The sequence below is a fragment of the Lepus europaeus genome, chromosome 5 (genome assembly GCF_033115175.1).
Source record: "Lepus europaeus isolate LE1 chromosome 5, mLepTim1.pri, whole genome shotgun sequence".
Classification (NCBI taxonomy): Eukaryota; Metazoa; Chordata; class Mammalia; order Lagomorpha; family Leporidae; genus Lepus; species Lepus europaeus.
This window is the reverse complement of record NC_084831.1, coordinates 133,109,203-133,124,427: the sequence shown is the minus strand read 5'-3', so window position 1 is coordinate 133,124,427 and position 15,225 is coordinate 133,109,203. Positions and strand designations below refer to the sequence as shown.

Below are 15,225 nucleotides of genomic sequence, written 5' to 3'. Positions count from 1 at the left end.
CCTTGGGGGGGGGGCCTGCCCCAGTCTTTGCCTTCCTCCAGCCCCTCCCAGAGAACGGGCTCTGGATCCCCCAGACTTACCTCTTTCACAGCAGCCGCCTGCTCCCTAAAGCGCCCAGCCAGCTGAGCCACCGAGGGGGTCGCCGAGCTGTCCACACTGGCCTTGGTCTCTGCCGGTCTTTCCTGGCAACAGAAGCAGAAGGGAACATGAATTAGCACACGTGCCCTGGGCTTCCCTACCCAGGTACCAGGCAGAGTCCTTGTTTTGTGGCCACAAGCAGCTGTGACCATGCAACGCAATGGGGTATGGTAACACCATTTGCCAACTCACTTCTGCATTTAAAGCTTTCTAAACACCATCAGTCAACCACATTTGGTGACCATCTACAAAGTACTTTGCTTTGGGTGTGGCTCCGTGGACCTGGGGGCAAATACAATTTGGTCCTGTCCTGGGGGCGGTGGCCTGGGACTTTGGAGGCAGCATAAGCCCCAGGCTTCTCATCCCACAAAGGTCTCGGCTGAAGAAGGCTGTACCAGCCACTGCATGGGCGTCTCACTTCCTCGTTCAGCTCCTTTGAAAACTAGAGGCTGCCGAAACGCATCTGGACGGAGGGGCCTTTAGCTGTATGAAATGCACTGAGCAAATGCGCTTTATTCAATGTTTTTAAAGCTGTATTAATTTGAAAGGCAGAGCTACAGAGAGAGAGAGAGAGAGAGAGAATCTTGCATCCGCTGGTTCACTCCCCAAATGGCTGCAATGGCTGCAATTGCTGCGGCTGGGCCAAGCCAAAGCCAGGAGCTAGGAGCTTCTTCTGGTTCTCCCACATGGGTGCAGGGGCCCAAGCACTTGGTCCATCCTCCACTGCTTTCCCAGGCCATCAGCAGGGATCAGATCAAAACTGGAACAGCCAGGACTTGAACTGGCGCCCCTGTGAGATGCCAGCACTGCGGTCCACAGCTTTAACCTGCTGAGCCACACCGCTGGCCTCTGTGGTGTTGTTTTGTTTCATTTTGTTTTTTGTCAGCATGATGGTGGCATTTCTTATACAGACTGTGAGTTCCCTCTACCTCCTCCCTGCTTCAGGTCTCAACTGTGTCTCCAAGCTCTCTTACTTGCACGCATCCTCCAAAGTCAATATCATTAGTCTTCCTATGATGTTGGCCCCTTGGAGCCGGGCAGGGGAGGACCCTCCTACCTTCCCCCACCAACTTCAGGTAGTGATGTTAAGGAAATAGGGGCGGAGCTTTGAGAAGGAGGCCTTGTTTAGAGATGGGAAAGACACCTGCAGGGGCTATGAACCTGCTGGTCTGTGAATGGCTGTTCTGAAGGAAGGACAGGGCCCTTTGCAAGCTCACCGCCAGTCTGGCCCGAACACCAATGCTGACTTTGCAGAAAGAGGTACAAGGAGTCACCTCTCTACAAAATGCCGGATTTTCTCACCACGCTGGGAAAAAGCCATGGGGGGCTGAGACCCCACCCCAATTCATGCACCTGTCTGACTTTCTCGCTTGCCACGCTAGGAGCCATCAGAGGCCGGCACTTTGCCCTCCTGGAACAACGGAGGCTTCAGGGAGCATGCGTGGTCAACTGAGCTGCTCTTGGCAAAGACGCTGGGCCGGTCAGTGTGTCCATCTGTCTTGCTTCCTGCCCACAGAACGGATCAGCCCTGCTGTCCGCTGCTATTTATTGCACAAATCCTGCTGACGGCGCACTTCATCTGGGCTTTAGAGGCGCCTATCACTGGCTGTGCAGGAAGATACACTCCAGTTAAAAATAGGGCGGTGTAGGAATCCAACAAGTCCTCCCTAACTTCCCCGTCTCAAACGGGGCTTGGTGAGGGGGCTCCGAGAACTATGAGGCTTCTGGAAGCGGTTAGGGCTTAACAGGCGGGGTGGGAGGAAAGACTATAATGTGTCCTGGAGCGGAGGAGCCAAGGGAGAGGGGGCTGGCCCAGACACACCCCACCCCCTGAGGCAGGAGACAGACTGATGGTTGCCCTGCCAGTTGGGCATACTCAAAGCCAGAGGGGGCAGGTCACCTGGCCAGCGTCACACAGGAGGAGCCATCTGAGACCATCTGTGATGCATCTGACGCCAACTTCTGAGCAGCAGGCAATTCTTTTTTAAAGATTTATTTTACTCATTTGAAAAAGTTACAGAGAGAGAGGGGAGAGAGAGAGAGAGAGAGAGAGAGAGAGAGAGAGAGAGAGAGAGAGAGGTCTTCCATCTGCTGGTTCACTCCCCAAATGGCCGCAATGGCCAGAGTTGGGACAATCCGAAGCCAGGAGCCAGGAGCTTCTTCTGGGTCTTCCACGCAGGAAGCCCCAATGTCTTGGGCTATTCTCTATTCTCATATTCTCTACTGCTTTCCCAGGCCACAGCAGAGAGCTGGATCGGAAGAGGAGCAGCCAGCACACAAACCGGTGCCCATATGGGAAGCCGGCACTACAGGCTGGGGCTTTAACCCACTGTGTCACAGCGCCGGCCCCTGCCTTGCGGTTCTGGCAGAGGCAGCTACTAACCCCCTCCCACAGGTTCAAGGCCATGCCAGTTCAGCCCTGGCACTGTCTTGGTTAGCTCTCACCTGGACTGTGTTCTTAGTTCTGAGAAGGACTTGGTGGTCCTTCCCACCCACTCCAGGATGAAATGGTTCTTGGATCCTGAGAAGTCCACTAAGCACAGAGCCCAATACATAGAACATGCTCATTTAAAGCTGGTTTCTTCCCCCTTCCTCCCATCCGACCCAGTAAGCCAGTATCAGGACCTGGGCACCTGCTCCCAGGCTCGCTAGCACCTTCCAGTCACCCCCACGGACCACACCCTACTGCAGGTCCCCCGTCATGCCAGCCACTTGCTTCCACTCCGAGTCTCGGTCACCGCCTAGAACTCAGCTTGTCTTCCTCCTCGGACTGATCTCCGAGCCTCACGTCTGTTCCCAGAGTCATCTTCCTTTGTGTCTGGCTTCAGCCCGCCGGTGTCTGCACAGATTTCAGGTCTCCACTCCATCCACCTGGCTCCGGGACTTGCTACACAAGCCCTTCCTGCCACTGTTCCAGCCTGTGTGCCAACTGGGTTGGAAGGCAGCCTGTGGTTACAGCTTGACCTTACCAAGGCCAGGAGAACGTTGCTGCTGGTGTTTCCATTTCTAAGGGACTTTCTCCCAAGAGCTGGAGAGTCCCGTGTCTGGGCAGCATGGAGCTTCCCCTCTCGTCATGGTTGCCGCATTGAGGAAACAGAGTTGGATGCTGCCAACCATCTACACAGTGGGACCTCTGTGTGTAGGGCAAAGAGGGGCTCTTTGTCCCTTCTGGGATCTGCACTGTTTCTCCCGCTTCCTCTTTGGTCCGAGATCTAAGAGCTTCTCACTCTCTGGGCCATGGTGCAGGGAAACCTAGCGCCGGGAGGGTCTCACTGTCTCCAGCTTGAGGCGAGAAGCCATGGGGCTGGGGAACACTGGAACCTGGCAGAAAGGAAGGTTCTCTCGCTCACCAGAAACAGGCTGAGAAGCCAGCGCTTCGAGGGTGGAAGTCACGTTTGCTTCTTTAGTCTTTCAGAATGGAAAAAGTTGTTCATGCAAGATGCTCAACCCCTTCCAACATGCTCATGCTTAAACAGTCACTTCTAAAGGTCAACACAGTCTCTCGGGGATACGGCAATGACTCCAGCATCTTCCTCTGCATTCATACCATTTCCTCGTTCTCCAGTTCATCCCAGTATTTGCCCAGTACCATCCTGGGAGGGTGGACAGCGCACTGCCTGGGAGGCCAGCTGGTCATTTGATCTCCTTAGGGCACCTCCTGTGTGGGAGCCCCGATCCTCACCACAATTGGTGTATCTTCAATGGTTCTCACCTCTTCTAGAAGAGAAACTGGGGCCAAAGTTGCCAAGTCACTTGTCACTCACGTTAACACGTGCTGGCATGAGAACGCTCTGGGTTCTGAAGCTCCAGCTCTTGCCACACCAATAGGCTACGGTGACTGCTCCTTCGCTGGAAGACTTATTCAGTCTCTTGTCAGTACACATCCATCGCCCTAGACCACGGGGTGTAGCAGTGAGCAAGACTGCATTTTGCCCTTCAGGAATTGCTATTCTAGCAAGAGAAGCACACGATAAACATATACAAGGACACTTCAGAAAGTTTATGGAAAATTGAATTAAGGGGCCGGCATTGTGGTGCAGTGGCTTAAGCTGCCAATTTCAACACTGGCATCTCACATGGGTTCAGGTTCAAGTCCCAACTGCTCCACTTCTGATCCAGTTCCCTGCTAATGCACCTGGGAAAGCAGTAAAAGATGGCCCAGGTGTCTGGGCCCCTGTGACCACATGTGAGACCTGGGAGAAGCTCCTGGCTCCTGGCTTTGGCCTGGTCCAGCCTGACCCTTGTGGCCATTTGAGGAGTGAACCAGCAAATGAAAGATTCTCTCTCTCCTTCTCTCTCACTCTGGCTCTTTCTCTCTGTAACTCTGCCTTTCAAATAAATAAATCTTTAAAAAAAATTGAGTTACAAGATAAGTTTATTTTGGTGCAAAAATGTTTTTGAGATTTTCACGTGATTCATGATCCACTAACTTTCTAAAGCAGCTTGGTATCCAGAAAAATACATAAGATACCTTGTTGCATGCTATGAAAAGATAAAACAGGGCACTTGCTCTGTGGCGGTGGGAACGCCGCTCTGAGGACGGATCATCTGAGGTGAATCCCAGCTGGGGGGAAGATGGGAGGGACATTCTGAGCAGAAGCACAGACAGGAACAAAGGCTGAAGGACAGAGAGGAGCAAAGTGGGGCAGGGACAGGCTGTGCTCGAAGGACCTGGGCAGACAAGGCTGAGAGGCTGTGTGTGGAGGCTGGAGGAAAACAGGAGCGGCGGGGCCGAGAAATGAGGCCGAGAGGGGATGGTGGCGTGGACCAGGCTGGTAGCCAGGGCGTGAGGAGGAGGAGAGGGTTTGGAGGTGAGACAGCTGGGGGTCCCCGATGCACTGAGTGTGGAGAGTCAGGGGAGGCTGGCTCCAAGTTGTTTGACGTGGATATTGGGGCGCATGGTTGGGGGAGGCTTGTGGGGACAGAGATGTGGGTAGGGTGGGGAGGGGAATGACTAGTTCTGTCTTGGTCATGGGAACTGGAAATGCCTGTTAGACATCCACGTGGAGGTGCGGTACAAGCGGTCAAGTACACACATCTGGATCAGAGGAGGGGTTCAGGCTGGAAACAAAGCTTAAAGAGCCACTATGTGGAGATGGTCGTGGAGGCCACAGGGCTAAAATCAGAGGGGACAGAACGGGTGAGAAAAGAGGTCCGACGGCCGCGCGCTGGGCTGTCTTCTCTCAGCACTGGACCAGCTTCCACCCACAGAGCTGAGGGCCTGGCCCCGTTACACTGCAGCGGGAACCTGGAAGTCACTGAAGCTGGGACAGTGGCGGAGGCCAGAAATGCCGCACGTCACGCATGACTGCTGCGTCCCTCATCCCTTCTGGTGGCCATTTCTTCACCCTTGAGCATCCATCCACAGCCTTTGCGCAACCTGCTAGGGTGACAGTGATGGCCTCCAAAGACTGAACAGGGGGAGATGAGAGGTGGGAATGCAGGGGAGGGAGGCAGACCAGCCACAGAAGACAGACGAGGCAGAGGGACGGAAACAGCTCCATGGGAACAAGTCCAGGGCTTGTCCGGGGTCAGGCACTGCCACATTTTAAGTCCGGCTCCAGAACTAATGCTCTGTGCGGATGACATCGATCATGTCACTTGACTTTTCTGAGCCTGAGTCTCTGCACCTGCCATGTCAGGTCTGTGCCACACCTGTGACACAGTGCTGGGGATACAGGGCGAGCAGAGCCATCCCAGCAACACCCACCGTGAGCTTCCTCAGTGCTGGTGCTGGCGCGGCACAGGGGAGGTGCCCAGTGGAAGCCGTTCTGCTGAGGCTGAGCTACAGTTTTCTTCCTTAGGCCAGGGAGAGCAGGGAAGTTACAGGGTTTGCTATGTGGAAGGATTATCCTGGTTGCAGATACTATAGCAGCAAATGTTTCAATCCACCTTGGGGACACTGGGATACTGCGGGAATCTCTGCTACTCTTGGAAGGCAGCTCTGCTCATGCTAAAAAGAGGTGTGCGTTCCTGTCATCACCTCCCTCCTCTTCTCCTCACCTCTTCTCTTTCTTCCTCTGATTGTGATTATTGCTATTATGTTATACTCCCTCCTACCGCCCACGGTGGGGAGCGCTCAGAGGGTTTCTGGCAGGGACACGAGTAAATCTCAGAGCTGCTTCTTTCTTGGGCGCTTCTGGCCGAGTCCCATGAGCTCCTGAAGCCTCAGTCTCCCACCTGTAAAGTGGGAATAACACCCGCCTTGCCTTCCCCGGGGGTGGGGGGTGGTGATGAGGCTCTGTGGACACAGTGCCTGGAAGCACACTGGGCGGGAGGTACCCAGAGAGGTACTGTGAGAGTACAGCCTGCACCTGTCGAGCTCCCGGGATGTTGGAGCTGGGACAATGGAGCAAGTGTTTAAAGTGTGACAGACATGCCAGTGTGGCCCCCCGAGGTGTCCCCGTTCTCTCCAGAGTCTGCGATTCTGCTAGGGTACAAGGCAACGGGCAGTTAATTCCACAGATAGGATGAAGTTGGCCAGTCACCTGGCCTTAGCGGAGGGAGACTGTTCTGGATTACTTGGGTGGACCCCAGGTCATCAATGGGGGCTGGCAAGAGGGCGGTAAAGGAACCAGAGCTGAGTGATGGGAGTTAAGAGTGACTCAGCTAATCCAGAGTCACTGAACAGTTTTAAGCCAAAGAGCAAAACCCTTGGATTTCTTTTTCCCAGCTCCCTCTGGCTGGGGTGTAAGAACTGGATGGGCTGTGGACAGGGAATGCGGAGCCACGAGACCAGGAGACCAGGTTGGAAGCCCTTGCCATTGGCGTGGGAAGTAAAAGAACGAGCAAGCTGACCATGATACAGCAATTTGCAAGCCTTAAGTCAGAGTTCTGCCAGGCAGCCACCTTTAACCTGTGGGTCCACTTTTAGGGGGTGGCCTGAGGTGTTTTGATTTAGAGGGGTGAGTGGCCCGCATAGAGAGGGGAATGAAAGATGCAGAGTTTAGTGATGATGTTCAGTAGCTGCTACATGCCAGGAAGCTGACCAGGTATCAAAAACTTATTTACTTATTTGAAAGAGAGAGAGAGAAAGAGAGAGAGAGAGGGGGATCCCATCTGCTCGTTCACTCCCTAAATGTCTGCAATGGCAGGGGAGCTGAAGCTGGGAACTCAAACCAAGTCTCCCATATGGTGGCAAGGACCCTACCACTTGAGCTATCACCACCGCCCTCCAGGATCTGCTTTAGCAAAAAGCTGGAGTCGGAGCTGGAGCTGAAGACCAAGCCCAGGTCCTCTGATATGGGATGCAGGCAACCCAACTACTAGGCTGAACACCTGCCAGTCTAAGGATTTCTGGAAAGCAGAGCCGAGGAAGCTTTCTCCTTGAGGGGCTGAGGCCCAACAAGCCCCCTCCACAGGGAATATAGAACAGTCAGCAGAGGTCACTGAGCCCAGAGGTGGGCCCGAGCAGGAGAGGCCCCATGGAGCAAATGCTGTCTCGCGGATGGCTTTAGACAGAGAGTTCCCCACAGGAGCGAGCAGAATTAGAGAGGCTGATGGCTGATGTGGGGGTCAGTGGAGACAGAGATGAACAGTCCCCAGAAGCCATCCAAAAGGAAGGATGGGTGAGCGACTGGGCAGAGTCAAGACGCTGCCCAGGTTTCTGGCTCTGGATTCTGGGTGGGCAGGGGTGTCACTGACAGAGAGGAGGAGCCCAGGGGAGGAGGGGGGCTGACAGGGTGGCAAAGGGTGCGGATAAGGGACGGGAACGGAGCAGAGGGGCCAGGACAGACCCTGCCTGACGCCTGGGAGTTTTGGAGTCAGGCGAACCTGGCATGAACTTGGCTCATATTACAAGGCGACAGCAGAGTCTGGAGATAGGCAGGGGAAGCCAAGGCTGCACAAGAGGACACAGACCCAGCAGCCTCTCCAGGGTTAGGCACGGCTGTTTCCCTCTTGTCTTCCTCCTCCCACCAGAGCAGGTGCAGCAGTGAGAAGCAGATCAAATTCAGTCTTGTTGTTCCAGAGCCTCTGAGTTTCTCTCTTCCAGGCAAAGGGGAAGAAGGGGAGAAGTGGCCCTGCAGAGCTGGCCCGGGTGACTGGGATAGCACTCACACACCTGGGCCAACGAGGAAATGCACAATCTGTCACTCTCCAAAGTAGGTGCAAAGCCTGCCTGTCACGTGCTGCCCTTGTGCTGGCCGGTCCAGGGGTAGCCTTGGTTTCAAGGAGGTCCTTCTCACTCTGGGTGCTCCTCTCCAGGGCAGGTCCACATCCACACTCTTCCCTGGGACCACTCCTGCTTTTTCAGCCAGAGTCGGTGGACAGTGTGCGGCGTCCTAGGGTCCGGGACACTTGCCTCCAGGCTGCCACAGAGAGCAGGGCCGCCTTCTAAGATTAGAACAAGTCTCCCAAGGACCCGGCAGGCCTCCAGGTCAGCTGCAGCCTCTCTAGTTACAGCGTCTCCCCTCCCCACCTCCCTCGCAGTGTGAGCTCAGTTCTGGAGCTGGACCCTTAGCAGAGAGCCCCTTCAGGACACGCTGTGATTGGCAGGGTGTGGCACTGGGCCCGTGGTTCATGGCCTGGAGCATGGCACTGGCAGGAGAGAGGAGGCAAAAGCTTCCCCCCGACTCCTGGGTCCCCTTGCACGCAGCAGAAATCAGCGGTGATGACTCCAACAACCGCAGTGACCTGAGCGCCAGCACGTCAGGTCTCCCATGTGCACGAGTGCGTTTCACGTACGGAACGAAAGCCGAGAGAGGAGGGAGTCACTTTATTAACCCTGCTGGACCAAGGAAACTGAGGCACAGTAGCTTCTCCAAAGGTGGACAGAGTGAGCGACAGCAGGATTGTTCTCTGGGATGACTTTGGGGTACTTGCTCAGAACCTTCTTATCTGGCTATCAATGAACAACTTGTAAAGGGGAAATGGGGCCTCACTCTGCCATAAACAGACATTATTTAGGGGCCGGCGCTGTGGCATAGCGCACATACAACCATATGGGTGCCGGTTCGAGTCCCGGCTGCTCCACTTCAGATCCAGCTCTCTGCTATGACCTGGGAAAGCAGTAGAAGATGACCCAAGTCTTTGGGCCCCTGCACCCATGTAGGAGACCTGGAAGAGGCTCCTGGCTCCTGGCTCCCGGCTTTGGATCGGCACAGCTCTGGCCATTGCAGCCATCTGGGGAGTGAACCAGCAGATGGAAGACCTCTCTCCCTCTCTCTCTCTCTATATATATATATATCTATATCTCAATCTCTTTGCATTTCTGTAATTGTGCCTTTCAAATAAATAAAATAAATCTTTTTAAAACAAGGATATGTCACCTTTAAAGAAAATACACATTATTTCTTCTTTTTAAGCCTCAGAAACTGTGAAGCCGGAGTTGTTAACTCTTTTGTTGTTTGTTTGTTTAATTTGAAAGAGAGATAAACAGAGGCAGATAGACTGAGAGCGCTCACCCACTGGTCCTCTCTCTAAGTGCCTGTGACAACCAAGAATGGGCCAAAGCCAAACCCAGGAGCCAAGAGTTCAATCCAGGTCTTCTCCAGGGGTGGCAGGAACCCAACCACTTGAGGCATCACTGATGCCTCCAAAGGTCTGCATTTGCAAGACGCTGGCGTCCAGAGCCAGAGGCCAGTGTGGAACCCAAGGCACTCCGATGTGGGACACCGGCGTCTTAACTGGCATCTTAACCAGCAGGCCAAATGCCTGCCCCAGGCGTGACTTCTGAAGGTTCTTAGGCCCATCGTCAGAGGTTCAGAGCTGGCCTGAAGTCACAGGTCAGGCAGGTTCAAGCATGCCTAGGACAGAGCCAAGGGCTTGTCCCACAGAGGCCAACAGGCCTTGGCTCACGTTATCAAGCTAGGAAGAAACCACTTTTCCACTTCAATGAGTACGTGTCTGCAACAAAGGTTTTACTTGATCAAATTGCCTATTTGTTTTTTTAACAATTTAACATTTTGTTTTGAGAGACTGAGAGATAGACAGCTCCTGTTTGTTCACTTCTCAAATGCCCAGGGTAACCAGGGCAAAGTCGGGAGCTGGGAGCTCAATCCAGGCCTCCCGAGTGGGTGGCAGGGACCCAACCACTTGAGGCATCCCTGCTGCTTGCCGGGGTCTGTCTTAGCAGGAAGCTGAAGTCAGGAATCAAACCAAGCACTCCAGTGTGTGACATGAGGGTCTTAACTCCTATCTTAGCCACCAAGGTCAACTACATGCCCCCAAATTTCCTATTATCTCCTGGCTAGAATCCTTGAAAAATTCCAGATAAGAAGTCCCAGAGCTCCCAAATCAAGATATTTCCAATGTCTCAAAGTCATGGGGTCATCAGATGATCAGCAAACATTAGACATTTTCTCATGTATGCCACCCACATCTTTGACCCTTGATTTCATTTGGAATTAATGCATGGGGAAGTGTCTAATTTGGAAGTAGAGGAAGGAAAGTAACTGCATTTGGAACAGCACCAGAAGAGCATCAATTTAAGTGTTTAAAAATCATTGAGCTCACAAACTGCTTTAAACACATCACAAAAACCTAGGAAGACTCTCCAAGAGCTTCGCTGGGCAGAGCCCACAATCTGGAACCCGGCATGGGAGCATCCTGCAGGCACAGTTCAGCCCAGGGCCCTTCCAGCAAACCCTCGGGGAGGCTCCCCTTGGCCACTGTCCACCCCATACCCCACACAGCCTGGTTTGGCTGCTCCTATCTCTCGTTCCACCACTTCTTGGGCACATTCTATATTCATTCTTCCTTTACTGCAGACCCTCATCGGGTGTTCAGGTTACAGCTGACCAAAATGAAACAAGTCTTTTCATGATAGAGGGTACAGCCTAGTGGGGGAAGACAGACAAGGGTGCTTCAAAACAGTCATGAAAAATGGAAAGATAAGTTTATTTTGGTGCAAAGAAGTTGAAATCCAAGCACAGGCGGAGTCTTTGCAAAGTTCATGGAAAATGCCCATTATGAAAAAACTATGCATGGATTTCAATTTTTTTTTTTTTTGCACCAAACTATCCATTTCATTCCACGTTCCATGAACTTCTGGATGTCTTCTCATATATTCAACCACCATCATTATTTCCTTCTGTCTGTTGCTTAATGCTGCTGAGAACAAGGAATGGAATAGCATGTGACAAGGAACCTGACCCAAAGAAGTGACACTGACACTGAGATAAACAGGAGTGACCCAGGCAAAGTGGTGTGTGTGTGTGTGTGCACGCCCTGGGGGTGCAGGTGCCCAAGAGCATTCCAAGTGGTATTCACACAAAAGTTTTGGCGAGTGAGACAGGTGTTTGAGGAGGTGAAAGAGAGAGGCTGGGGTGAGTGCAACCCAGGGTACATGGCTTGTCCATGGTTTGCCAAGTTTTATGCTCTGTAAGCTTTGAGCTCAGAGACCCTGGTTATTCGTGGGCCCCCTCTCTGCCCCCTGTAGGCACTAAATGCTGGTAAACAAATGAATGATGCCTCAGGAAACCAACACCACTGGGCAGACATGGTCAGGGCTTGATAAATATAGATCGGGACCTTGAGGCGAAAATGGAAACAAAGTGTCTGCCAGGGATGGCTCTGAGCACAGCAGGCTCAAATGTTCCCATTAAGGTTCAGTGACTTGTCCAAGGTCACGGGAACAGTAACCAGAGAACAAAGAACCAGATCTTCCCCTCTCCAATCTGTTACTTAGCAATCTGAGCCTCCCGTCTCCACCTGGAGCTAAGAAATGCATGACAATTTCTTGGTTCCTGCGTCTACATGTTCCAGCTGCAACAACCAACCTATTCCAAGACATATCTAAAAAGCACCTAGAATGTGTCCATTTCTTTATCTAGAGTGGTGGATCACTTCTGGGGGCTTCCTGACATTTTCAGATCGGCTTCCTTAAGGAGTAAACTGAGGAGAAGGAAGCTGTGGTCTGCTATCAGCTTAGGGTGGTGTCTTCCCCAGGAGCTGATGTCCGTGTCTCTGGTCTGGTCCCAGCAGTTGTGCTCAGTCACCAAGGACAGCTCCCAGCCTCTGCGCCTCTTCCAAAGCCTCTGCTGCTCAGGGACACTCCAGGCAGGAACCACAAACTCTGGGGACCTCACTGGAGCCCAGGGGAGGCTCCACCTGCCTCTGAAGGCTACCGAACTGGGATGGGACCAGACCTAAGGGGCCTTGAAGCTGTTTATATATTAATGTTTCCATCTTTTTCTACAACCTACTCTTAAAAAAAAGGAAAATCATCCAACAGAGTTGAATGGCTTCACTGAAAGCTCTACTGGGGGCCAGTGTTGTGGCACAGCAGGTTAAATTGCTCACCAGCATCCCATATGAGCTCTGGTTCAAGTCCTGCACTGCTCCACTTCTGATCCAGCTCCCTGCTAATGTGCCTGGGGAAGAAGTGGACAATGGCCCAAGTGCTTGGGCCCCTGCCACTCACATGGGAGACTTGGATGGAATTCCAGGCTCCTGGCTTCAGGCTGGTCCACCCCCAGCCTTTGCGCCCATTTGATGAATGAACCAGTGGATGGAAGATATCTCTGTCTCTGTCTCTCCTTCTGTCTCTGTAACTCTGCCCTTCAAAAAAATAAATATATATTTTAAAAATTTTTAAAAGGAAGCTCCGCTGGATTTTATAGAACAGACAGCTGGGGAAGACAGGGAGTGTGGGGAGCTTGGTGTTCAGCCTGCAGAGCTTGTGCGCCAGCCTCTCTCTTCCACCTGCTGGGTCAGGGCCTGGTCCACGGTTAGGGCTCCCCTTCCAAGGACTCACTGAGAGCAGCACTGTAGGGCAGCTGTCCCAGGGGGTCTAGAAGTGTATGCAGTGACCACTGGCAGCTCAGGTCCCCTCTGCATCCTGCATAGACAGTACACTCGGTGCTTCTCTCTGTACCTCCACCATTGCTCACCTGTCTCTCTAGAAACTGATTTTGCATTCGTAACGGTAGCCTTTTGTCATATACTTTCTCAACAACAATGAAACCCACCAATTTGGTGGTTTGTGTCAGGTATTATATATATTAGGATGATCTCACATCTCTGTGAGGATGAAGATACACTATCATTTCAATTTTTTAGAAGATTTATTTATTTGTTTGAAAGGCAGGGACACAGAGAGAGAAGGAGAGAGAGCTCTTCCATCTGTTGGTTCACTGCCTAAATGGCTACAAAGGCTGGGGCTGGGCCAGGCTGAAGCCAGGAGCCAGGAGCTTCTTCAGGGTCCCCGACATGGGTGCAGGGCCCCAAGTACGCGGGCCATCTTCTGCTGCCTTCCCAGGAGCATTAGCAAGGAGCTGGGTTGGAAGTGGAGCAGCTGGGACTCAAAGTGGAGCAACCAGGACTTGAACAGACACCCATATGGGATGCTGGCACTGCAGGCAGAGGCCCCACCTTCTATGCCACAGTGCCAGCCCCAATCATTTCCATTTTACTGATGAAAAAAATTGCGACTCAGAGAGCTCAAGTACCTGCCCCAGGGTTGCATAGCTGCTAAAATTCATAGCTATAGCTATTCACAGCGTAGCTACTAACATGGACGGCAAATGTCTGTGCTCCCAACTTCAGCATCACACAGCCTCCAGCAGTAATTACAAGAATTTGAGAGTACATTTTGAGGTTCAGTAATAAAAAATGGGCAAAGGGGACCAGCACTGTGATATAGCAGGTAAAGCTGCCTCCTGCAGTGCTGGTGTCCCATATGGGCGCTGGTTCTAGTACTGACTGTTCCACTTTCGATCCAGCTCTCTGCTGTGGCCTGGGAAAGCAGTAGAAGATGCCCAGGTGCTTGGGTCCCTGTACCCCTTTGGGAGACCTGGAAGAAGCTCCTGGCTCCTGGCTTCGGATTGGCCCAGCTCTGGCCATTGTGGACATTTGGGGAATGAACCAGCGGATGGAGGACCTCTCTCTCTGCCTCTGCCTTTGACCCTCTAACTCTGCATTTCAAATAAATAAGTGAATCTTTAAAAAAATAAAAAATAGGCAAAGGAGTCGAACATTCACTTCACCAAAGAAGACACAGGAATGTCTGAGCAGCACACTAGCCCTTCGGTAAATGCACATTAAGACCCTAAGAGATAACATCACATGCCCATGAGAATGGTTAAAATAAGAGAAACTCCCCAAGTGTGAGGAGGCACTTGCTGTACATTGTTGGTCGGAGCACTGAGTGGTGTAGCCACTTGAACAGGATCTCAGTAGCTTCTCATGACATGAGGCACACACCTACCTATGGTCCAGCCATGTCCCTCTTAGGTGTTTGTCCGAGACAGACAAAAGCATATGTCCATACACACAGACTCACACACAAACCTTCAAAGAGGCTTCTTAGTAATAGCCAAGGCCTAGAAACAGCCCAGATGTCCATCAACTGGTGAGATGTTCTGTGCGTCTCCTGGAATTCTGCTCAGCAATATAAAGGAATGAACCACTGATAATGCTCAACAACGTGCACAGATCTCAAAAGCGCTATGCCCAGTGGGAAAAAAGTCAGGCTCTGGGGGCCAGTGCTGTGGCGTAGCAGGTAAAGCCACCGCCTGCAGTGCCAGCATCCCATATGGGTGCCGGTTCGAGTCCCAGCTACTCCACTTTCGATCCAGCTCTCTGCTGTGGCCTGGGAAAGTAGTAGAAGATGGCCCAAGTCCTTGGGCCCCTGCACCCGCGTGGGAGACCCCAAAGAAGCTGCAGGTTCCTGCTTTGGATTGGCGCAGCTCAAGCCATTGTGGCCAGTTGGGGAGTGAACCAGCAGATGGAAGACCTCTCTTTCTTGCTCTGCCTCTCCTTCTCTCTCTCTGTGTAACTCTGCCTTTCAAATAAATGAATAAATCTTAAAAAAAATCAGGCTCTGAACACTTCCGGTATGATTCCGTCTGCAAGGCATCCTGAAGGAGGCAGAGCTGGAACAGCAGAGAGCAGGTGACCGATGGCCCGGGACCAGGGGTGGGGGTGTGAGACTGGCGGCCAGGACGCCAGGAGCTTCCGGCCTGATGGAAATGCTCCCTACCATGACTGTGAGCTAGGTCTCGCAGCGGTGGCTGCGGGACTGTAGCCACTGGTCAACACTCATCACATTGTACAGTAGGATGGGTGAGTTTTACTGTGTGCAAATTTTTATCTCAAAGAGGTGAGTGGGCAGTTTTGTAAGTGCTCATCATGGCTTAAACACAA

General features: G+C 52.5%; 1 protein-coding gene across 2 annotated transcripts in view; it reads right to left on the bottom strand.

The window, feature by feature from the left end:
• The window catches only part of RCSD1 (RCSD domain containing 1), a 70,403-nt gene that overhangs the window by 18,420 nt on the left and 36,758 nt on the right, over positions 1–15,225 (bottom strand). For both annotated transcript variants that reach the window (XM_062193766.1, XM_062193768.1), the window contains exon 2: positions 81–182. In XM_062193766.1, the coding sequence (XP_062049750.1) occupies positions 81–182 (102 nt within the window). The remainder of the gene's footprint in view (positions 1–80; positions 183–15,225) is intronic.